This window comes from Diadema setosum, chromosome 5 (genome assembly GCF_964275005.1).
Source record: "Diadema setosum chromosome 5, eeDiaSeto1, whole genome shotgun sequence".
NCBI classification, from domain to species: Eukaryota; Metazoa; Echinodermata; class Echinoidea; order Diadematoida; family Diadematidae; genus Diadema; species Diadema setosum.
Window position 1 is genome coordinate 19,139,392 of NC_092689.1, and position 25,444 is coordinate 19,164,835.

General features: G+C 40.2%; 1 protein-coding gene across 1 annotated transcript in view; it reads left to right on the forward strand.

Moving 5' to 3' along the window:
• Positions 1-23,662, forward strand: part of LOC140228621 (nuclear pore complex protein Nup205-like) — a 45,892-nt gene extending 22,230 nt beyond the window's left edge. The window contains exons 19-37 of the mRNA XM_072308868.1: positions 783-944; positions 2,564-2,809; positions 3,296-3,454; positions 6,097-6,204; positions 6,750-7,000; positions 7,418-7,609; positions 8,716-8,989; positions 9,468-9,703; positions 11,089-11,280; positions 11,729-11,844; positions 13,084-13,240; positions 13,794-13,926; positions 14,507-14,809; positions 15,688-15,768; positions 16,793-16,959; positions 18,050-18,170; positions 19,423-19,557; positions 20,300-20,403; positions 21,001-23,662. Coding sequence (XP_072164969.1) covers positions 783-944; positions 2,564-2,809; positions 3,296-3,454; positions 6,097-6,204; positions 6,750-7,000; positions 7,418-7,609; positions 8,716-8,989; positions 9,468-9,703; positions 11,089-11,280; positions 11,729-11,844; positions 13,084-13,240; positions 13,794-13,926; positions 14,507-14,809; positions 15,688-15,768; positions 16,793-16,959; positions 18,050-18,170; positions 19,423-19,557; positions 20,300-20,403; positions 21,001-21,162 — 3,299 coding nt within the window. The 3' untranslated portion in view covers positions 21,163-23,662. The remainder of the gene's footprint in view (positions 1-782; positions 945-2,563; positions 2,810-3,295; positions 3,455-6,096; positions 6,205-6,749; positions 7,001-7,417; positions 7,610-8,715; positions 8,990-9,467; positions 9,704-11,088; positions 11,281-11,728; positions 11,845-13,083; positions 13,241-13,793; positions 13,927-14,506; positions 14,810-15,687; positions 15,769-16,792; positions 16,960-18,049; positions 18,171-19,422; positions 19,558-20,299; positions 20,404-21,000) is intronic.
• The last annotated feature ends 1,782 nt before the right edge of the window (positions 23,663-25,444 follow it).

Sequence of the window (25,444 nt, forward strand, 5' to 3'; positions counted from 1 at the left end):
CGTTTTTACTTGTAGGGGTCTGCCTTGTGGTTCCATGACATTTACTCCTGCGACAATTGGTCCATAAAAAAATCTGCATGCTATTCAAAGCCAAACATAAATTCTACCCACAAACAAAACCCTAACCTTAATCTTAATACTCACCTTAAACTAAACCTAAAACTCACAACCCTAGCCCTAATCCTAAGTCCTTGGAGATAATAGGACTGGAGCTATTGTCACAGGAGCAAATGTTGTGTAACCCTGCTCTGAACTGGTACAGGAGGTGTTACATCCTCCTTGTCTATTTATCTTTCTGAGCTGTCTATCCATTCCTTTGATGTGTGCCCCAAACTCCTTGCTTTTTTGTTTTTCTATCCATTGTATTCTAGCTTGTTGAATGCTGCACATAAGCTCCAATCAATATTTCAACGTAATTGAAAGGGTTTGGTTGTGTAAAGAGGTCTGTGAAATAAATGTTCATAATCATTTGAAGTGTCATTGTATACTTTAGAATAAGAACACCTTGGCATGAAGTCACGAAAAAACTGTGAGATTATTTTCTCAACACTTAATAACAGTTGCTGTGAAAGTATAGATTTAAAAAAAAAAAGACAAAAGATGATTAAAAGGTAGTTCATTAACCTGTTGAGGATGAGTCCTGAGTATACTCGGGCAAATTTGTAGCAAAATCAGCCCATCCTCAATGGGTTAAGTATGTGATTATGCATGTAGTTATTATTCATATATACCCTTTTAAGAGCGATGACGTGTCAAATGACAAATTCATCTTCCCTTTTCAGATGATGGATCGGACGAAAACAGCCGAATTCACAGCCAGACCCGTCTCTACGTGATGCGACTGCTGCTCTTCTCCCTCTCTCAGACAGGACCCAATCTGGCCCACTACCTCCTGGGATTCAACCTCAGGAAACCAGTCAGTAAGACTGAGCTGCAGGATCCAGGTATAGTGTTCATCCACATGCCTTGTTCCACACCTTGTGTAAGCCTTCATACTGATATGGCATGGCCTTGGGGAAACAAAAGAAGATGTGAAATTGTGGAATTCAAATAGACCTACGCTTTACAAGCTTCTATCCTTCATTCACAGATAGGCGTACCCTTTTACATTCTTTATTTGCAAGTCTGCTTGGATGTTTTGAAATTAACTTTCAGTGGATACCAATGATAATCCTTTTAACCTTTTCTTTGAGCTTTGTGACCGTTTTGTAAGACCTTGACATTGGTACTCATCAGGAGGTTTTTGTCCCCGCCGAACGAGTTCGAGCAGGGGACTATGAAACGGGCTCCGTACGTGTGTGTGTCCGTCTGTCCGTCCGTGCGTCCGTGTGTGATCAGAATGTTCAAAATGCTACTCCTTCGCCATTTCTGACCCGATTTTGATTCTGTTTGCTTTATATGATAGCACTACATGGGAGCTTTGAAACTTCTATACAGAATTTCAGTTGTGACCTTTGACCTTGACTTTTGACCTATATTGTACATTTTGCTTCAAAATGCTACTCCTTCGCCATTTCTTACCCGATTTTGATTCCGTTTGCTTTATATGATGGCACTAGGTGAGGGCTTCAAAACTTCTACACAGAATTTTGACCTTTGACCTTTGACCTTGATTTTTGACCTATATTGTACATTGCCTACAAAATGCTACTCCTTCGCCATTTCTAACCCGATTTTGATTCCGTTTGCTTTATGTGATGGCACTAGGTGAGGGCTTCAAAACTTCTACACAGAATTTTGACCTTTGACTTCTTTGACCTTTGACCTTGATTTTTGACCTATATTGTACATTTTGCTACAAAATGCTACTCCTTCGCCATTTGTAACCCGATTTCAATTCCGTTTGCTTTAAGTGATGGCACTAGGTGAGGGCTTCAAAACTTCTACACAGAATTTTGACCTTTGACTTCTTTGACCTCTGATCTTGATTTTTGACCTGTATTGTACATTTTGCTACCAAATGCTACTCCTTCGCCATTTCTAACCCGATTTCGATTCCGTTTGCTTTATGTGATGGCACTAGGTGAGGGCTTCAAAACTTCTACACAGAATTTTGACCTTTGACTTCTTTCACCTCTGACCTTGATTTTTTACCTATATTGTACATTGGCTACAAAATGCTACTCCTTCGCCATTTCTAACCGATTTCGATTCCGTTTGCTGTATGTGATGGCACTAGGTGAGGGCTTCAAAACTTCTACATAGAATTTTGACCTTTGACTTCTTTGACCTTTGACCTTGATCTTTTTACCTATATTGTACATTTTGCTACTAAATGCTACTTCCGGCGGGGACATGTATTACGCACTGCGTAATTTCTACTTTTTCTAATTGACAAGAAGGTAAGTCAGGGTATGGGGTAACTAAATGCATTGCAAGTTGTGCAGGTACATGAAGGGTTTGCAGGTCAATTCATTTTGATCATGTTGACCATTATTGAATTGTGGTATTTCGTGATTTATGTATGATCAGAGATAGCTGAGAAACCTTTTGTAGTCTTTTGACCACTGAAGGACCCAGCATGATGCCAAAGTGACAGGAAATGCATTCTTGATCCAAACAGGTGTGCTCGGTTCGCCCCGTACCTGTCTTCACTCTGTCCTGGCTGTCTTGGAGCGAGGTCTCACTGCACGCACCGGTCCCTCGGCCATCCACAACACCCCCCAGCTCGCTGAGCTGGCCTACGAACTCATCTACAGACTGTGTGCCAACCGAGAAACCAGTGCCCCCGTAATGAGATATCTCAGGACCACTCAAGACTTCTTCTTCAAACACCTGCGACATGCTCCATTTGTAAATAGGCCGGGAGGTAAGGATCTATCAAAATGAAGTAAAATACTTCCCAGTTGCATTCAGTATATCATTTTCTTGTGACTAAGAAAAAGAAGGAAGAGAAGGTGCCTGTTGAAAGGTTGAAAGGTACTTTGAGTTTAATGCATGAAGTAAACACCTGGGCAAACTATCTGTAGTGTGAAGGCAAGTTATTGTTTGGCAGTGCTGGATTTACTTTTGAAATTCATCTTTCACAGGGCCTGCAGGAAAAGCACTCCCTACATGTCCTGCTCTGTAGACCAAACAAACTGCTGTTTCTCTTTCAGTTTAGAGCTGTTGAGATATATATCTAAAAATCTTGTGTCAAGCCTTTTCATGAAATGATACACACACACACAAAAAGTCTCTTTCAAATTTAAGTTGAGAGACCACCTTACCCTTATTAGACCTGCCTCCTATGCCATGATCAGAAGGTGACAATAAATTGAATACTTCCGTTTGTCGTTTGTTCTCACTCTGCTAGAAAACACAGATGAGCGGCTCCTCCTCAACCAGGAGGCGTGGCTGCTGAAAGCGGTTGCCATAGAGCTGAGACTGACCACGGTCAATCGTCAACGCTCCCACAGCCAGCGGCTACTGAAGCTCCTCCTGGAGGACACACCAGCTGTGGTCAATGATGACGGTATGACAGTTCATCGTTATCCCATTTACATACTTGCCAACTAGTAAGATTTTATCAGATTCAGTAAGATTTTTTACGTTAAAAATAGCAAAATCAGATTTTCTGTCAGAGAAATCAGATTTTTAAAAAATATTTAGATATACCTTTCATGTGTATTTTCTGAAGATTTGACCGAAAGTAAGATTTTTAACTTCAGTTTGCATATAAAATAAGATTTTTGCAATCCATGAGTAAGATATTTCATCTTGAAATGTTGGCAGGTATGCATTTATAGCTTTAGTATGCAGTCGATGTCCTCTCGCACTTTTCTTCTTCTGAACTGACCTTGTGAATACTCTCAAGGTTTTGAGTCTGCACCATTTAAAGAACTCTGATGAAGTTGCTCATTTTATGTTGAAGTGTTTTCCCCTTTTTATGCCTCAGCCAGGAAGTGTTGGCATTGGCATTATTTCAGCTATCTATCACTGTGTAGTGCTCAGTAATGTACAATGGCTATTCTTGAGAGTCATGATTAAAGTGCAAGAAAACCTCAGGTTGTCAAGCAGTGAACATATGGCCTCTTTGATTACAGTAGTGTACTCAGTCAGTCCGCAGCACGCGATAATTCGCTCGTATTTATTCAACTCGTATGCAAGCCCGCTTTAGGCTTGCATACGTAATGAGCTGCGTAAGGGGATTTTGTCCTTGGGCTTTCGGCTACAAAAATACACCTTATGTTCACAAATTTGGTATCAAATTCAAGGAAAATATGTAAACTATCATCAGATGTTACTCAAATTATTGTAAATGAAAAATATCATAGCGTAATTTGAGCTTGAAAAATGATGAAAAAAGTAATTCGTGCAGTACACTTTCAAGACGTCAAAAAAATACCAAATTCACCTTGCGTCTCAATGAAAATGCTTTCTTTGGTAGTCCATCTCCTAATCTTTGTATCCATGTAAATATCTTGACAATTTGTTGCTTAATCCGGTCAGGAACCAGTAAAATATTCATCGATGTCAGTGCTGATCAGCTTGAAACCGTGCAATCTCAAGAGTAAGCTCTCTCATTGGACAGCGCCTGCACTCAGCGCTTGCATTACGTCATTACGCTGCTACATAACGGTTTCATGCCACTTGCGGTTTCTTGGCACGGGTGTAGTTCAAGCGCTGAACGCACGCACTGTCCAATGAGAGAGCTCTTTCGCACCTCTGTACACTTTGTGCGGAGCATACTTCTGGCTTAGGAGTGAATTTTACAGACATTTCAAAACGGAAAAACTAGTATAAATCATGCTTGCGTCTCCTTGACTCCAATATATGATGAGTATCTAAGTTTCCTCTCTACGAAAAAGCCGAAATCAGAAACAACAGTTTCTTAATCCGGTCAGGAACCAAAGAAGAACTTTAGATGACAAAATCTTCCGTGAAAAGCAGGTAAAATTTACGCAAATTCAACTGATTATATAGTCATGATAAGATCCGATGTTATAGGCAAATTTAGTATCAAAATAAAGATCAAAGTCTGGAAAACAATTTACCGTGACTTGTAGCCATGACGAATGTATGTACAAGTCGCTACACTGTGAAAACCATAGCCCTATCAAAGTCTCGCAAAATCTCGCACGACGAGACACCTTTCGAACGCAAAGATCGTCAACGAGAGTGCTGAATAAATCGTACCGGATCGGCTCATTAGCATACGTGCTGCGGACTGACTGTACTCTGAGACAAAGAATGGAAATCATTTGTACCATAGTTTGAAGCAGAAAAGAACAGAAGACCTATGGAATTTCTATCCATAGGGCACAGATCATCCACACTGTTCAGTTAGTGAAGAATTTATAATAATTTCTTTTTCCAGAATTTTGATTGTCATTTCATGAAAAATTTGCTAAGTTGGGTGTAGCAGTCGAGCACTTATTGTCTGTGCAAATGCTATCATTTTAATTGCTTAAGACAGACTAGTGGGGTATTACTTTTGGGCCAAGTAGGTATTCAGTTGATATGAATTATGATTGGGCCTTCTCCAGTAGTCGATGGAGCTACCAGGCATCACTGAATTTCAGCTCTCATGCTGTTGATAGCCAGAGAGCTGAAACAAAGCTCTTGAGGGAGAGGACATTTTGAGATTTTTTTGGTCATTAGTCACAATTAGGAGAGAGCCTAAACTGCCTACCACTCCTCCTAGATTATTCAGTTAGTCACTTTGACCAAATAGCATTGCACAATTCGCCCATTGGCTGTTAGTGTTTAACTTCGACTTGTGAAGCTTCTTGGGACAACACTCTGTTGAGTAGTCGTGATATTTTCTACCAGCTGACTCTAGAGGAATTCAGTAATTCAGGGGCGAAAGTTACAAACATAGAACAGATTTCTAGAGGCCCTGGAGCTGGGTCTTGACTTGTCTTGTGTAGAGACCCTCTGCTTGCTCTTCATGCAATTAGTAGAATGAGAGTGTTTTTGACAAAAGCTGCTTCTCGCTCAGCTTAAAAGTTTGATTGGCGTGCTAGAGGGATTTTGTCAAAGCTACTGACAAGTATTAAAGTAGCAGTAGGGGTTTCACCATCTTGCTGTGTTTATGAAACCCTGAAAGGCCCCCAGTGTGAAAGGACCTAACAGTTGACATTTGGTTCCATCTGTTTTTGTTACAATGATTAGGAGATGTGTCAGTAGAGGGCGACAGACTTGGAGAAACGACATTCGCAGAGGAGGCTAGTGCCCTGGGTTCAACCTTGCTGCATTCGCAGAATGAAGCGGGAATCACAAGTAAGATAATATCTGATCTATCTGTCATTTACGCCACGGCTGTTCATAGCTTTAAATGTGTCCTGCTCATCACTAGATACCATGCGCTAATCATGGTCATGCTTTATGTGACATGGCTTTCAGTTATTCAGAGCGACCTATTTAATGTTTGGATGTGAACACCATCACTCTGTTTTGTTAAAGGTGGCATTGCAATTAGGTTAACATTGCAATTAACATTTTGAAACCTTTTCATGAAGCTCTGTGTAACTTTGTACTTTTATTAGCCCATTATTGTGTCATTGTGGAATAAATTGGTGCAGTTGAGAAGAAGCAGTAAAGATCTATATCCGTATAGAGACTTATCTGACTTTTTTTATCTCTCATTCCTAAGGTACAGGAAATTTGTTAATATGCTACACTCTCACTCGCTGTACCGAGTAACCGTTTTTATAAAAAGGAAGCAATCAGCAGGCTTTCATCCTTACTTGTGATGCACTATCAGACATTGGTCAGCTCCCTGACATAAGCTTCTTGTCCTTCCCCCCCCCCCCCCTTGTGGTCAGTTGTCCAGATGAGGCGCAAGATCCTCCAGCTGCTAGACTCTGTCCATTTCTCCCAAGAGGTGCCCTCCCCCCTACGCCTGGACACCTTTGAGCCGGCAGGCGTGGAGGAGACCATCGTTCACTGCCAGCAGAAGAATGAGTACGGGGTGGTGCTCTGCAATCTGCGCCTCCTACACTCCATCCTCATGGACCAGCTCAATCGGCACGGCAGCTCGGGATCGGTTGTGGGCCAGAGGTCAAGGGTCGAGCAGGTATGCGCTCATTTATGCAGGATGCTTTGACTGGAATATAATGTTTCTTTAGTGACTGGTCGATCGTAATGAATGCCTGCTGTGCTTAGAATATAATATCTTGCTTAGTGCCTTAAATCAGTTGTAGTCAGCAAGTTTAGTGCAAATATGATATTCTAGTGTATTCATTTTCCTCTCACCAGCAATGACCAGACTAAATTGAATTCAAAAGTTTTATGAAAAGAATGACTGGAAAGTCTTCTACTGATGAATCAGGTTGACTCTCATGTTAAGATTGATCAAGATATAGAAGGGGAAAGTTTTTTTTTTTTTCTAAATCTGAGTACACAAGATCATGAAAATACCTGCATGGACTTGCTTTGGTCCTGCACAGATGCTGTGTAAGTTCAGAGGTGTTTAATGCTTACCTTCATGTAGGAAATCCGTGAAATTCTGCGAACTGTTGTGACGAGGAACAGCGTGCGTCAAGTGATGGCGGCCAAACGTCACGCTTTCGATGCCTGGAGGCAAGTCCTTGAGGTTCTGCTGACGTCCTCCCCTCAGGAATCATTGCCCCTGGAAATGAGACAGAAAGTCACTGTAGAGCTTCTCCAAGAGCTCCTAGCAAAGGTGAGGTGTGACCCAATAAGAAGCGGCTAGGTAATTGCACAGTAATCTTGAAGGCTATACTTGTCGTAAGAGGATTTTACAAGCGATAGAGCTGCATTTGCTAAAATTGGGATATGTTTATTGTTTATTATGCTTTCATTGACGTTGGCTTGTTTGTCTGTTTGAGTGTGTGCAAAATAACTCAAAAAGTTGTGAACAGATTTGGATGAAACTTACATGAAAGGTTCAGAACGACACAAGGAACAAATGATAAATTTTGTAAGTGGTCTGGGAAATTTTATGGATTTTGTGAAGAATTTTGGCAGGTAGGTCACTGAACTGAGGAGTTCAAGCTTTTGTGGTTTGCATATGTGCACTAAAACGCGTGCTCTAGTTTCTACTAGGGCGAGGCATGCCACGCAGCTTGAAGTTGATGACGTAACAGAAGGGCTCTATTTCGGAAAATCAAGCGATTTTCAGCATGCATACGTATGGGTGGAAATCACTGATCTCTTTGGAAGAACAAGATCAGTGGTGAAAATTAACTGCTTGGCAGAGGTCTGTGCTGTCAGAATGCTTCTCTAATTGTTAGAAATTGTTGTCATTGTAAATGTAAAGTAGGCCACTATATTTGTATTGTTTCTGGAGTTGAATTTACTCTATGGTATTATTGATCAACTACACTTGTAGATAACAATGTGTTACTCCCTTATTAAAGAAAAAAATAAGTGAAATAACCGAACTCAAGTCACTGAGCAGATATAATCTGTATCAAAATATTTCAGGTAGTTCCCCCATGTTTGGAAGACAACTCAGTTCAATCTATTCACCAGATTTAAAAAGTCAAAAACTATAGAGGGAATAGTTTTATGATGCCAAAGCACTTCCTCAAGTCTGCCTGACAGGTAGACATTGACAGTTATTGGATGATGGGGGCGATGATAATGCCTCTCTTGTTGAGGTTCTGCATTACGTCACACTGTCACCTAACAATGGTGGTTGCCTGGCTGTCAGAGCTGAAGGAATAAGTCAGATGAGGGTAATGATCACTTTCAGTGACCTTTGAACGTTTGACCTTTGACATTGTTTGTGTGGTTCATGCTGGACTGTCATATTTGCACCCCCAGGTGAACGATGAGGACTCGGTGGCTGAACTGACCTCCCAGGCCGCCGGTGCCTTCCTCCTACTGACCATGACCCTACGTCAGTGCACTCTGTCCGACCAATCACAGTCGGTCTCCAGTCTGATGTCATCGCAGTACGTCCGTGTGCTGGACGGCTCTATGATTCAGACGTGGGCGAGTGATGCCTCGTCGGTCCAGGGAGGAAGCGGTGTCAAGATTCCTGTCGTTTCCCTCACAGCCATCCTGAAAGAACTCATTGCCTTCATTTTGTCAACCAGTAATATTCTCTTTTCATTCTTTTTGTTTTGGTAGTGTTAAGCTATCTACTGTCAACCTTTAGTAATCATTTAGCAATAGAATTTTGCAAAAGTCAGGCTTAATTGTCATGAGCAGTCTCTTTAAAATTTGTAATTCCTTGAAGGCCTCAGTTATAGATATTTAGTTCCATACTTTATTCACTCTTGGAAAAATTAGTGATAGAGCAAGGGAAATAAGTGATTAAAACTGTCTTTGGTCCAATACATTTTCTTGCTGCAGACTAATATATTGAAAATATCAGTGTATCGTAAGTTTCTCTGTTCAAATCATGTAAATATAGTATGATATACCATTAAAATCATAAAGTAGTCTCTCCAAAACTTGTCTAAAGTGTGTAAGTCCACTTTGATTTTTGTCATAGTATCCATGTATAGCAAAGATTTTTCTTTTGAAATGTGAAGCATGCACCCGTTAATGATGTCTCTTACCTGGTTCAGGTGGGGTGCAGCAGCGAGTGCGGACCAATCTGTACGGCTCCCTGCTGAACTACCTCCAGATCCCTCAGAGGCCCAGGGAAATCCCCACCCTGCAGGGGGCCCCGGCCCTCAACTCAGCGCTCCTCGAGGAGTACGAGAGGGTGACCTCGGCCAACATGGCCATCATTCAGGAGTTTGGCGAGGCTTTCTGTGACCTGGTGTGCAGGGATGCGTGTGATGGCCATGAGCTTGGCAGGGTAGGATGCTATTAGTACATATGTGACTGTGCACCACAAAACAAACAAAAAGTCACACCCCTTGATTTTGCGTGAGGACTCAAAACAGGTGAAATGGGTCAACTATGTCAATCTTGAGTTTTTCATATTTTCTGAAAGAGCTATCCCTCTTCTACATTGTTCTTTAGTTTGGGATCATAACACAAATGGGAAAGTGTGTTTTCAGCAGTTTTTCTACTATCCCTTTTTGGGGGAGAGTATAGAATGATCAGGTAAGTATCTAGAGGCCCCTTTTCTTTTCTTGAAATCCTTTGTACACTCTTCACTGTCAAGTATAATAACTTTTGAAAGGATAATGCTACTGCTTTGTAAGTTGGCATTAATCATGGACAGAATGTGTTAATAGGACATGCTCAATTTCAGCTTAATCTGATAATCCCTTCATTGCTGTTGCTCCGGTGGTTGACATCCTGTGTTATGTCCCTGCCATTCCACAGGTAGCGCGGCTTGGTGAAAGATTAAGCGCTTGAATAGACCCTGTACTTCAGAGCCTCTTTTCTCAGTTCACATTTTCCCAGAGTGTGTGCATTCTTTCCAGTATTTAGATAGGTTAAGGGAGTCCATTTGAATTGATTTATACATCATGTTAAAGCTTAGGGTCTGCTCTTTCAGAATCTGCCCTTAACTAAAAATCCATGTCTGGCGACTTTTTTGTTGGTTTTGTGATGCAGGGTCACATATATATTTGTGTGTGGGTATGTATGTGAATCACATCATATCTAAGCCCCTGTATGCCTGAGTTCTCAACTGTAACTATGCAAATTTTTTCTTTGACCATCAAGTTAAAGTCCTTCCCAAAGCAAAAGCAAAAACAAAACAAAACAAAAATCTTTGCTGCAGTGTAAGTTATAGTAACCCACTAAAGATGGTACAATGCATACAACCTATTCAGAAGCTATTTTTGTGTGATAAGGATGTGAGGATTACCTTATCCTCCTCAAGTAAGTTGGTGTGGCGACATTTATAAGCTTATCTGCAAATATGAATGTTCAAATCAGTGAACAAAGGGCAGAAAGGATGGAGCAAGATTCCCGCATATCACAAATCAATGAGGAGATGTTCAGAGCCTAAAGTTATCAGAGCTACAACTGGAATATGAGTTGCATGAACTTGTCTGCATGAATGTTTATAAGCTATCTATCAACTTTTGAAATGAAAATGTTGTTCTACGTCCATTTAGGTTTATACGAGTGGTCACTGTGTCAAAATGATATAAACTAGTAGATTTCCAAACAACTAGCAGTTTATTATGAGTTTAATCACCATTTGAGATGTAAATCAAAGCTGTTGAAGCTTCTTCACATTGCTCGATATTCCTACTCACCCATTGCCTGATGGTATTCCAGACTTTAGCCCTCTCTGTGATTGATGCCGTAAACACCATTGACCACCGGGGTCACTGGCTGACCTTCCTGGCTGCCAAGGGATACCTGAGGAACTTTGTGGAGGGCCTCCTACACATGGATGCAGCCCTCCAGCAGTGCTTGCAGCCAACCCCTGAACCCATGAAGGCCCTCTACATCTACGAGTCTACCATGGTGAGTGTGCACGTCATCTCTGCCAAGATGCAGTGGAGGAATGTGATTCTGGTGCATGGATTATTTGACAATTTTTTGTTTGTTTGTTTTTTTTTTTAATGTAGACAGCGCAGATATGGTTTTACTTTTTATTAGACTTCTTGCACTTGTGGTCAAGCTAACTACACAAGCATGTGGTGGTTGCTGTGATAAACGAATCAGATACATTCCCATTCAGACGACGACAACAACAATAACAACAACAACAACTCCCATTCAGGATCTCAAGTTTGTGCATGATAGCAGCCATGACATCTTCACTGTTTGAATTCATTCCTTCTACTTTTCCCTAAAACGACTACAATTACAGGAATGCCTCGAGTGCGTTGCTTTTGAATGACTTTTTATTTCCTAGTCCTGTCAGATGCCATTAAAAACTGCGTTGACATTTTGTTTGGTTTTGTCCCAGTCACTTCTGATAAGGGTAGCAGAGAGTGTATCAGGAGCCCAAGCCCTTCTCCAAATGGGTCTGATGGGAAGACTAGCACAGTGCAGGTTTCTTGACCTTCGACCTGATCAAAGCAGGTAGGTGCTGCATGACCTCACACATCTGTGTCCAAACCTCCTTACATGAAAGGTATTGCATGGAACACTGGACATAAGTGATGTGGGATAACTTTGAAGGACAATGCATAAATGGTATATGTTCGCATATGGCACCGCTAAGAACTAACTATTGATTTGAAATTCCAGTGCTTGCAAAAAGAGGGGTGGGAGTTTAATTTGTGCTAAAGCATGACAAATCAGAGTTTATATATTTCACCATAACACAGGTGTTAGCACTTTATATGAACAATTTAACAGTGGCATCAGCGCACTAAATAGTTATATATTGATATAGTAATGGTAGGGGAGATTAATGGCTTGGGGAAACCTCTGAGATGTATATGTCTGTGTGTGTGTTTTTGTCCTAATATGTGATGTGTGTTTCACATGCTGTATTGATATGTATTCACAGCTGCACAGCGACATCTGGCTTCCCTTGACGTCCTTCTGTTGACTTTTTCATTTTCATCCATTCTGCATCTGGGGGGTGTTTCATCAACGTTTGTCAGCGCTGACAAGTGTCAGCGCTGACAATTTCAGCAAAATCCTCGGTTTTGATTGGATGAGATGCTCTGGTCACTGACTGTTACTATGGTGATTGTCAGCGATGACAACTTTTAGCACTGACAAACGTTGATGAAACACCCCCCTGATGATCAGAATTTCTCTGATATGAGAATGTCAGAGAATATTCAAATCACCTACAACATATTATTACCTCCACAAAGACTCTTAAAGCTTTTGAATTGGCAACAGCTATTAAAGCTCTGCACAGAGCAGTGAGAGCACCTAACTTTCCGCAGAGATAAGATATCAAGTAGAGATCTTTGATACTGCAGTTACATTGTACGTTCTCTCGCCTGTCATGTACATGTACGTCTGTGCAACTAAGGGCGTAAATTCACCAGTCCTGAACATTTCCTGTGACTTGGCATACTAAATTTTATCCATTTCATGTCCCGTCAAAGCTTGATAATTACATAATGATTTCATCTATCTAAACATTCTGTAAGAAGTAGATGAAAATCACTCCTTAATTGATGGAACCAGCTTTGAATACCTCTTATTTTGATCAGTCTTTCCAGCGACCAAAGAAATTTTTTTTTTTCTGTCTTTCGTTTGTGGTTATGATAAAATACAAATAGAGCCTAACTTGTAAGATAAAAGTGCAATTTTGTGATACTTATCATATTCTAATAATGCCTTTTTGGCCTGCAGTCATCCGATCATGACAGATGGTATGGAAGCTGTCTCAGTCGACTCCTTCTTGCCTGATGTGATGAGTCGCTATCGGCAACTCCTGTTCCCTGTCCTCCGGCTTAGCATGGCGATCCTCACCTCCCTAGGCTGTCAGCACAAGGAGGCAACCAGTCAGGTGAGTCTCTTCAATGGCTGGACTGCCTAGTGAAGCAAAAATTTGTATGTGCAAAACCAATGAGTACAATTTCTTCTTTTTTTTCAATGTGAGAAGCATGGTTTCGTTCGTTGCTATGACCCAGAAGTGTCGAATTAACAAAGGTAATATATGCGATGGGAAGCAGACCTCTATGAGAAAAAGTTCTGAAATGACTCAGACTGTATCCATGTACAACCACAGTTTTGAATTATGATCTTTATGTTGCCACAGTAGTGAAAGACCCTGATATACATGTACATGGTAGTCTCACCACAACGGGTATGGCCCTCAGCATTTCCTTCAAACTTCAATATGGATGTCAGAGTAGAGTACGATTGTGGCGTGCACATGCCAGTGGATACTTTCAGTCAGTGAAATAAATCTGTTGAAATACGGAGATGAATGAAATATAGAAGTAGGTTTCAGTGCATGGGCGCGTTATGCGAGTAATAGTTGTGAGATGATATGTGAGTTATATTTGTGAGATGAGCATGTATCATCAGTGTAAGTATGTCTGGTTACCTTGGAATAGGTCCTCCACTTCATCGTCTCTCACTCCGACACATTCACACTCATTCTGAGGGAACAGCACCAGCGCCCTCACAAGGAATCACTGGAAGAGTTGGCACTGGTGACGGGGGTTGTGTGCTCTGTGATGGGAGAAGGTAAAGTACACTGGTGGACATTACGATTGCTTACCAAACAAGACTATTTAAATTCATGAAATTCTTCCGTCGATGTATTATTTACGTCGATGTAGGGCAATTTGTCAATCAGTTGCAATGAAAACAAGACTATGTTGTCCAGGTGGAGTAGAAGAGTGAGGTTGGTAACCACAAGATGGTGGAATCATGGCCTAGTCATCCTCTGGCTGCTACTTTAAGAGGTCAAAACTGTATGCAGTTATCTACATAGAACAACAAGAAGCACAGGCATACAAAACATGATATTTTGTACACTGTATGATCAGTGCACTAGCAGTATGCCCTTTTTGTAGCTGAACCAATAGTTGATTGCAAGGATGATACGCTGTTAATTTTATTCTACCCTATACTTCAGCCTTATGCTTTGTGTCTGCTCTATACCTCACTAAGTACTGTAGTTTGATCATTGATTTAATTTCCTTATGTATGAGTAAGGGTTGTTTTTGAGAAATGACTCATGTTTTTTTAGTGTTATTGTCTGGTAGTGGTTGATTAATTGTTAATCATGCTTACTCTGTCCTTCATTATGTTTATTTCTCAGTGGACTACTTTGATCCCACCCTTTTGGAGCTCTCAGGTCCCTCTAACGTTCCCCTCCAGACCCATCTCACCCGTCTCCACAGGCAGGTGGTGGCCCTGGTGCCCCGCTTCAGCTCCCTGGACCAGTGCCTCAAGGAGCTGGGCACCAGCGAGTTACGGCACCACGGCAGGGCAGGGCAGTCGGAGGACAGGGGAGGAGTGGCGGGAGGAGACGAGGGAGGGAGAGGGCAGAGTGGACGATCAGCGCTGTTGGAGATCATCAGTCATGTCATCGGCTATTGCCGGACGGTCGTGGTGAGATCAGGTTGGTGCAACAGTCTTGCCTTGCAGGGCATGGTCATTCTGTTTCCTTACCTGTCTTATATCATGCCATGATTTACTAGACACAGAACACGAGTGATAGCCCTCATTTTGGGACGTATCGTGGGGGTGTGGAACAGATATAAACTCACTTTAACTAACATCATCTGTAGGGCTTCAGAGCTTTGCCATCATTATAACTTCAAAAATACTGCAGTTACCATGGCAACATCTTACATGCCCACAAGTTATTTGTTGTTTGTTATTTCATATCTGATGACGTGGTAAGTGACTAAAAAAAAAGTGACCTGTGCTTTCTGAAAATGAATGATTCCAGTCATTTTCTTGTGCAGCCCGTAGGTTGTGGAATAGATTACCACTAGACATTCGGAAATGTCAGACTTTAGACAGTTTTAAATCAAAAGTGAAAACTTTTTTGTTTTAGCATGGGCCTATTTTTTTTTTTTTTACTTCCCATGCAGCATTGTGCAACATAGGAATTTAAGAGCTCTTGAAGCGCAGTAGAATATATAGACATAGTTTCTGCGCTTAATAAATGATTTATTATTATTATTATTATTATTATTCAGTATAACCACTTCAGTAATGCTTACATGCATGAGCAAAAAACATTTTGCATCTGTGGCATACTTTGGATGGGTGATTAAGAAATATTTGTGGTGTCAGGAGTGTCATACAGTTAGCAGTTTATAAACCTGAGTTTATGTGTGATTAGCTGAGTTTGTTCGCTTGGGGGGGGGGGGGGGGAATATGTATACATGAGTCTTTGTTCGAACAGACTTTGTATGGACAATGATTAGCCAAGGCTATGTTGTATTGCAATATCTATGTTTCCCGAAATATTGGTTTTTCACACTTTAGGAAACACTGCTGATGAATGCCAGATTCTCTTCACACCATCTCTCCAGGAGGCTGTTGCACGAGACTATCAAAGATTAGAAGGTAGGAAGCCAGCGCTCGAAGGTTTTTAGTGTTTCTGTCTGTGTTTGTGTGGTTTGGTTTTGCTCTTTTTACTGTGGGTTAGGCCAAGATAAGTTTAACATGCCTGACATTGCTTTACTTTTAAGTTTAGTTCATTTTGTTGCTCCTATGGAAAATATAACCTGAACAATATATCAAGTGGGGATAGCGAAATTAGACTGCTTTATCAGTCGTAATGTCAGCACTGTTGGTCAGGCACGAAATAGGACTCGTCTAATATGGCATCCGATGAAGATATTTCAAACTCATCCTCTTAGTTCACGCTGTCTGTACCCTATGTTCAAACCCAAAGTGATGGGATGTGACATCGTGTGGCATTTGTGTTATACATGTGACAACACAATTTTTTATCCATGTACTGTAAAACATGATATATTCGAGGCATGAATTTTTTACGCGAATTGGAGCCGACAGCCTTTTTTGCGGCATGAAATTTTCGCGAACTGCCACTGGCATTCAATGCATATAGTGATGACCAGAACTTTCGTGTGCATTTTGATTTCGCGAGTCTTGCACACGAATATTCCTTGTTTTACTTTAACTTCCATTCTGATCATATTCCTCATGGTTGTGGCATCAGCAACAGAGACCATGCAAACTTGCTGTGACTTCGTAGGACAGGAGAAAAAACAGAAATGCATTGCTGTTGCTATCATGTCCTCTTACTAATCTGAGCGCTAATGAGTAGGGTTGCCTATAGACGAGTTTCTGTGACGTCTGGCAAAAACAAATCATGTGTATAATAAGTGCATAGCTCTAGTGAGCAGTATGTGCACCGCATACCCGTCTGCCTGTTACTGGACGTACTTTGTGACATTTACACACTTGCCCATGTGTACGAGGGCCTCCATACGCAGTTTTTGCCCCTCAGCATGGCTTGCTGATGTCATTGGAATCTCGTCCATAGAAGGTCTGATTGTTGTTATCAAAGCTGATACTCGTCACAGCTTCAGGGTTCTCGTCCACTTCTCTTCTATCTTCCCAGCTTCCTCCATGGCTTCCCGGGACCTTTCAAGGCCCCCGAGCTTAGGGCTGATTGTACGCCATCTCCGCCAGGCTTCGGCTGAATTCCTTGTTGCCATGGAGACTCATCAGCAGTCCCTCCACAAACTCCAGAATGTGGCAGATCTCCCAGCAGAGGAACTGAAAGAGGTCAGTTGGGAAAAAATATATACATATTTTTTGAGATATAGTCATAAAAAGTTATCTTGAATGTCTTTTGTTGTTGTTGATGGTGTCTATTAGTGACCTTATTTGGTGACGTCTCTGTGTGTGGTGTGTTTACAGCAACTGTGAGGATATACATGTATTACTGTAATCACCAGCACTTAAGGACACACACTGCTTTATTTCAATTGATATTGACTTGTGATTTTTATTCTTCAATGTTTCTGTACATAATTTCATGTGGCTTAAGTGGGGGGAAAAATAGCTGCTGTAAAAGTGGAAATTTTTGCAGTGTTGAAATTTTCGTGCATTTTGTGCAACCAGAAACTAGCGAGAAAATAAAAGTACACAAATATTTTTGCTTGCCATACATTCCAGAAGTTGGTGTCTTGATTCCCTGGAATTAAAACATGTGAAACTCTTCTTACCCAGCTGAGCATGTAAATATCCACTTTTACCGTATCCTAGAGCTGTAGCATTCTTAAAGCTAATGCATACTCTTTGATAGACATGTATTTCTTGAGAAGAAACCAGGCAGATTTTGCTCTGAATCTCTCACATATTTTTTCACTTGGAATTAGGAGGTCCTTCTGAATCGATATATTGACTTTTGGTGATTTAGATTCCTCAATATTTCTGTACATAGTTCCTTGTGGCGTAAGTGTGTGTGTGTGGGGGGGGGGGGGTATCCTAGAGCTGAAGTATTCTTCAGCTTATTGCACAATTGCAATTTTTGATAGAAATGTATTTCTTGGGAAGAAACTAGGCAGAGTTTGTTCTGAATCTCTCACATATTTTCTCATGAAATTGAGAAGTTCGTCCTACTTTATAAGGGGTTTCTTTCGACTGTTTGGCATGTATTGCACACGATTGATGATAAGCACGTGTCCAAGAAGAAGAGCAAAAGGCGGAGGCAAAGTTTGTGGGATCTGAAAAGATCTGTCTTGTTTGTTAGAAGTTTTCATTCGAGTTACCCTTAAACCTGTTATTCCTGTGATGAAAGCAGTCTGCATGGAATGGGCAAACATGCAAAATGACACTCTTGGTTTGTGGTGTTTAACACTGTCTGGCTCAGCTCTCCAAGCTTTGGGCGGGACCGGGCACCAAGCTCTCCTCACAGCAGCGGCTCCACCTAGCAACCAGACAGCTCACACATGAGGTCAGGAACAGAGTGCAGGAGCTGTCTCTTCTCTTTTGTATCCTTGACAATCGCCAGCCCACCACTGAATTAGCCACTATGCCTAGGCTGTAGCGAATATGTGAATGCTGGGAATTTCATTTCAAAACTAATTTCTCTTCTCCATACACTTGTGTCTTTAGACCAGATGTGTTTGAACAGATTTGGATTTTAGCACACCGTATGGTTCCATTTTTTAGTGCATTGTATGAAAAATTAGCACTTAACCTTTGGCTGAATTTGCATTATGTGAGAGATCATTCTGTGCACTATTGCCATCTTCATTCTAGTGCATATCTGATTGCAAAAGCATCTGGTATCAGGGCAGAGCTTTGATTTTCATGGCTAGATCAGCGGTCACATCCTCTGACATGAGGAATAAACTCCCCTTTGCAGACATACTCCACCATGCCAGGGTGGAAAAACCCACTGTCCAAAGGGCTTCATTCCGACAGACAGTGATGGGATAGTGAATTCTAAATCATCAGTTACCTTCAGCCTTACAACACGGAAAACACTTTTTGTTCTGTTCCTTTATGAATTATGACTATTGTCGGCCGATGGCCAAGTGCAGCCAATGGCTGAATTTCCATACTGTACATTACGAGATGGAATAGAAAATCAAATGAAAGATAGTTGAAATTTAATATAATAAGAGTAATGGCAGGTTAGAGAATTCAGCACTCTGCACTCCCTCCCCTACTCATAATAGTGTTAAATTATTATTCTATCTCGGTGGTACTTTCCCCACAGTTGTCATCAGTTTTCAAATATGCCGATTGCATGCGAACAGCGTCTCATATTACACAAATTTAGCCAATGGCTTTGTGCAGCCAGTGGTTGAGTTCTGTAACCTTCCATTACTCATAATATACAAATTGAATTTCAAATAGCTTTTTCATTTAATTTTATATCAACATGATGAATTTTCTGCGAATACAGAGTATGAGGGGTGTGTAATATTGTATTAATTCTATTAGACAGAGTTGATAAGATTGTAAATCAATAGGTCAATTTGATATGCTTATGAATCATGTTATTGCAAATCAGTATGCCAGAAAGAGTATCAGTTCTTTAGAGTGCCCGCTATTTATTTATGTTTGGTGCACATAGCAAATGCTTCATGGGAAGAGTATTTTGCAGCAGTTTCTGGAAGGAACTTAATGGCATTGTGCATTTTTGTCTTGATGGTCCTCTTTTGAATGAGACACAAAAGGGAAATAAAGGATATCTTGTCAATGTGTTGTATTCCTGAATTAGTCGTTCATCAGATGCAATCGAGTGTGACATGTTTTTAGTCTGGCGTCATCTGGAGTACTACTTCTTGCACTGTCGGCCAAGTAGAGGTGGCTCTACCCCCTTTTCAGCCTCCTTTGCACTCCGCCAACCTCCCAGAAACCTAGCAGGTGAGCCTCTACATCCGTTGATGGGATGTTGTAGTATAAATGCAGATTAGTCACATTTTACGGACTGAATACTAGGATGACTGCTCATTTTGCTCTTCAGGTTTCAAGGGAGGTCAAAGAAATCTGTCATGTAAACACAGGTACCCAAATTCACAGAGATTGTTTAAATTAAGGCCATGGTTTAAATTTAGTCCATGGACTTCAAAAAGAAGAAGCATGAAATAGGTGTACCTTTGACATCAACATGTATTTACTTAGAAAAAATTTGCATACAAGACGGTCTAGATTTAAACCAGCATCATGAATTCAGACCATGTTATTTTTATGGATTGCTTATTAAAAGGTTAAGACAACATACTTCTCATCACAGTGTGGGTTTTGAATGAATGAGACAAACAATCTTGTTTTAAAGCAGCACAAAAGTTACCAAAGATACAATATTTTCATAGCATAAACAACAAGGTCATGGTGTTCAATTGTCCACTGCTTTTGGAGTCATACAGTAGACGTGTTGGTATTATCCATATGTTGGTATTAGTAATAAGTTTTGCATAGGACTGCCATATGCCTTACAGTTATACTATATCATTTATGTGCTAAAATATAGCATGTGTTATTGTGAGGGTAACTCTATTGATGGGTACACCACAGTCACATTCCCACTTGCCTTTATTGTGTAAGTTGATGTTCGTAGGTTGACTCTAATATGTCTTATTTGGTCATTCTTGATAATTCCATTCAGACATGTCAAGCCCAGCTCTGAATGAGTCAGATCTATACCGGCAGTCCCTCTTTCCTGCCACCAGCCCAGAGGCACTGGGCATCACCCAGGAGGATCTCAAGCAGGTAAAAACTCTCTCTTCTCTTACTCAATTACCATCTAACTTTATTGGTAAACTTTGTCAGAGTTAGACTACATGTATGTACCACTCAATGCTTGAAGCCTTTTTCTCAAGCCATTGAAGTTTCCACGTAATTTTCATCAGGTTTAAAAAACAAAAAACAAAACAAAACAGTGAAACATTTTGTAGTTGTTCCAAGGTATTTCCACACATGTTGGAAAAATTTTGAAATAAATTTAATCATATAAGATATTAAGCAGCAGCATCATCATTGTTTGATTGGAGGAAATTGATGAAAGGCTGAAGAAAGCTGCTCAAGGCATGATTTCAAGTTAAAAACTTGCTTATATTATAGAGGCACATAATTGGTTTGCTTTCAGCACATAGTTATTTGCATGTTTGACATATGAGTCCCTTCACTAAATTGCATGCATCCTTCTAACAGCAGAACATGACCTTTTCTTTCTGCTTTGTTCACAATATGATTAAAACAACAACAAACAAAAGGGGAATATCAAAGCTTCGTGGAAAAACATGTTGACATCATATCTAGCTAAACCAATATTTTCTCCTCTGCTTTAACTGTCTTTTTGCCCAAAAGTTACGTGTGGACGCCACCAAGTGCCTGAGTGAATCCCTACTGAAGAAGGCTCAGGAGATCGAGTCGCTGTTTGGGGCCCAGCGGCGCTCGACTCGACACTCGTTTGTGGCTGCCCTGGCCCGCCGCGTCAGGCGCCTGATAACGCTGGATGCACCAAGATGATCAGACGATGTGTGCGCATCTCAAACAAAGACAGTAAATGACTGCCTTTAATGCAGGTTTTCTCATCAATTGACAAGCGTCGGCGAATCGACATTATTGCCTCAGTTTGATGCTTGCTTAGTTCTGTTTTGTGTTAAGTTCAGTGTCTGTTAGTCAACATATGTGTGCACAAGAATACTGCTTAGATCGAGATAATTTGTGGATAATAATTTGCCAGAGGAGAATGTGATTCAGTGTTGTCATTCTGTAGTCTTCAGAAGACTCAAGTGAAGCCCAGAGCCAGATGTGTGTGTCATGTTTGTACAGTCTTCGTCGAGATTACTAGTTGGTGAAATGTTAGGCAAAAAATCATTGCTGGTGTTTGCACTACTTAATGAAAAATATCAGCAAGTATGTAACTCAATACTCTGATGGATATAATAGTTCCCAATATTGATACCATGTCAAAGATGTCAAGGCATTCTGAATGTTTGACATTTCATATTTATTCCACTTGTATCCATTTAAACCATGATTAATATCTGCCTATATACAACCGTAACATTCCTTTGTAATGTTTAGCCATTTTGAAAATGCAGCAGCAGACATAAAACTGACCATACCACTAACTAGAAAGTATTTTGAGCCAATATTATTTGGGTTTTTCTTCATGGTTGAAATGAAATGATCAAAATAATGACTCATATATCTGAAAGCCTTTATTTGATGTTAATTCCTGTACAACAGTATTGTAATAGATTGCTTGTCCATGTGAAAATCTAACTTATTACCAGTACCCTTGTCTGGCCTAATGCTTTTCACAGCAGCAAAGATTTAATCTTACAAAGAATCATTAAGTCAGTAACCACAGTTGTTCATGGTGGTGCCAGAAAGGATGGCAAACCATTCATAGAAATTATAATTCATCACACAATGATGTAGCTATAAAGTGCCAACATACCTATAATGGACACTAAAGTACTAAATTGCAACAATCAGTTATGTACAATTTTTGTTTCCCTTTTATTATTTGCTGAGTGAAGATATAACCTCTTGAGGACGGGCTGATTTTGCTACAACATGCATTTGCCACCGACACCTGCCCAGTATACTCGGGACTAGTCTTCCAAGGTTTAAAAAGGTGCAAACATTGGTCTTCCAACATTATAATATTCCCTTCTTTAACTTAAATATTTCCTGATGAAATGTCATTCAGTCGATTGTTGGAAAATATTCTGGAGCAACCTGGGAAATGAAAGTGTGCAATTAGCCATCTCTCTGAATTAGAGTTGGTGTCATGTGATGTTTCCTTGTATTAAAGTAGAGTGCATAAGAGTCAAACCAAGATACTGTAAGAGTAAAAATTTTTGCAGGGTTGAAATTTTCTCACATTTCACGCAACCAGAAACTAGCGCGAAAATAAAAGCACACAAATATTTTTGCTTGCCATGTGTTCCAGTAGGTGATGTCTTGATTCGGCGCAATTAGAAACACGCAAAACTTTTCTTTTTCGGCTGAGCAGGAAAAATTAGTCGCGCGAAAATATCCACTTTTACAGTCACTGTGCTACACTTTCCTTGTTAGATGTAGATTACCCTCGGAGGAATTGCCTTGCTGAAGAGTACAGTCCAGGATACTCAGTTACCCCATTTATTCTAGGCATGCCATGGATAAAAGTTTTTCACCATGAAGAACCCTGCTCTAGTAACAAGAATTAATGGGGTGAGAACTTGGATTTGTGATGTATGCCACAGGTTTACATTGGAATCGTGATCAAATGTGTTTATGACTTGAATCTCTCTAGTGATACATTTCAAACTCAGCTCATGTGGAGTGTGAAAACCAGCTAAGACACAGAGACAATGATGCAGTGACATTTAATTCCATGCATTTTAAAATTGCAGTTTGCAGAATTCAAGCTGCTCATCAGGGTTAAATGTTGTGTGTATATGTATTGTTTGTCAGGTGTTATGTTATGTGTTGGGGTGGGAGATGGGTGGCAATTGGGTTAAGACCTAGTGTCATTAAAAAAAGTATTGATCACTTTCATTGTTTTTTTTCTTTCACATAATTTTTTTTCAGCCATTAAACTTCAACATATCTGAGTGACTGTGTCACATATTCTTAGAGCAGAAAAACTAATCAAATGTTGGAGAATGGCAAGATTTCATGACACCTGTAGATCTCTCTATATATTTGTGGCGAAGAATAATTTTTTGCGTTGTATGTAATATGCTCGCAATGAAGCCAAATACCGAGATACGAGTCACATCGCTTAGCTAGTGCTGGCATGTTTGTGACAAAATTACCCTAATGCCAAGGTTTGACTGAGAATCGTGTTTCAGCTTTACTCACGGTAATGCGTCATTCGTATCTTAACGTGGGAGATGGATTATTTTGGATTTCTTTTCCCATTTTTTGACAGAAGTTGTAAATGATTCCATATGTTTATACATGTATGTGCCTTGAATAAAATGTAAAACTGACCCAGTATGGTCACATACAGTTGTCTATAAGAAAAAAAAAATGCATTGCATTCAGCCGAGTTTTTGTTCAGCATTTTTAAGTTTTCTCTCGCAAAATTGATTGTGTTCTACCTCTAATTCTGTCACACTCTCCCTCCCTTTCTCTCTCCCCATCTCTCTCTCTCTCTCTCTCTCTCTTATATATTAATGAAAACAAAGGAAAAACTGACCAGAAACAAATGATAAATAGTGAAAACTTTGAGCTTCCCAATGGAAACCCATTTTCTTTGCTCAAAGTTTTAACTATGTAATGTATATATACAAATATAGATAAATAGATAGATAGATAGATAGATAGATAGATAGATAGATAGATAGATCGATCGATTGATCGATAGATAGATAGATAGATAGATAGATTGGTAGATAGATAAAGATATCTACCAAAACCATTTTTCATTTCCTGACTGTGAAGCTGTTTGGGGTTTTGAATGTCATGAAATGATAATGCCAAATGTCTTTCATGGGAAGCAATTGATTTGAATACATGTACTTCACTTTAACTGTATATGATTGTAAAGAGCGTTGATTGCTGTTTGGTCCAGCAATACTCTAGGGGTGTGTATCACGTTTAGATTGTTTACAGGCATGTTGGTGGCAGTGTTATCTCTCACTCTCGTCAATTTATTTTTCTCCATTGCAATCCAATGGCCAATCTAAAATACTGCACACCTACGTATTTCACACACCTCCATTCCGCCTTTGTGCAACTCAACATCTTCCTCCAGTAGCAACTCACCCTGCAGACAGAAAACAGAATTCCAGACATTGATCAGTAGACAAAAAAAAACATGCTGACTACAGAAATAGATTAGCTTTGGTACAAATTCCACAATTTATTTACCCCGTATAAGTTGACTGTGCCACTCTCGTGAGGAAAAATTTACAATTCTGTTCATCTGTTTTGTTCCTTTTTTTTTTTCTTTTCTTTTTTTTTTTATAACCACACACATCACTGTCCCGTAACAGGTACACTGTGAATCTATGCACAAATAATCACAATTCTTTAATACAAGACAAATCACAATGCCCCTGGCACCCTTGGTGTAGAGATGTAAAAATGACATTACTCAAGCAACTTGATGTCTAAGTACTTACACCTGTACCAACTGACACAAAAATGTGATGAAAAGTGTTCATGAAACATTAACTCGTCACAATAAACATTTAAATGCACATGCCCTTACAGGACACAAGAGCAATAATTAGTATGTTATGAAATATATAGAACATTTTTTGTAATGAATGTATAGTATGACAGGAAAGAGCAAATGGATATTTGGTCCAGTGCATGTTACAATTTGATACCAAGAAAGTAAAGAACACGACCATTAAACAATAAACACTACAATTGGCATTTACAAATTGTACTAGAAATGCCAGTACGTGTATAACAGTACAGTTGTTGCTGCAAGTGCAATACAATATTCTAAAGCAGCCTACACTTACTTGATTACATTAGAGAAACTTGCCAGAGACAATGCATGCATGGAATTTCACATTCGAAGGGGAGGAATTCAGGTCTGGAGATGGGTCCATTCTCCGAAGGTCTCAAGGTGCTAATTCACACCGAGCGAGGGCACTACATCAATTTAGTTTGTATCTTGCTTTTCACAGAGGTTGGGGTGTGTGGAAGGGAGCAGCTGTTGGAGATCTTCAACCTTTCTTCATCTTGATGCCCTCATTAGTATGAGCATGGACCTGTAGGTCCATGGTATGAGCAAGATCAATCCACCAGACCCAGTTTTGATAACACCCAATACAAGTACAAGAAATAT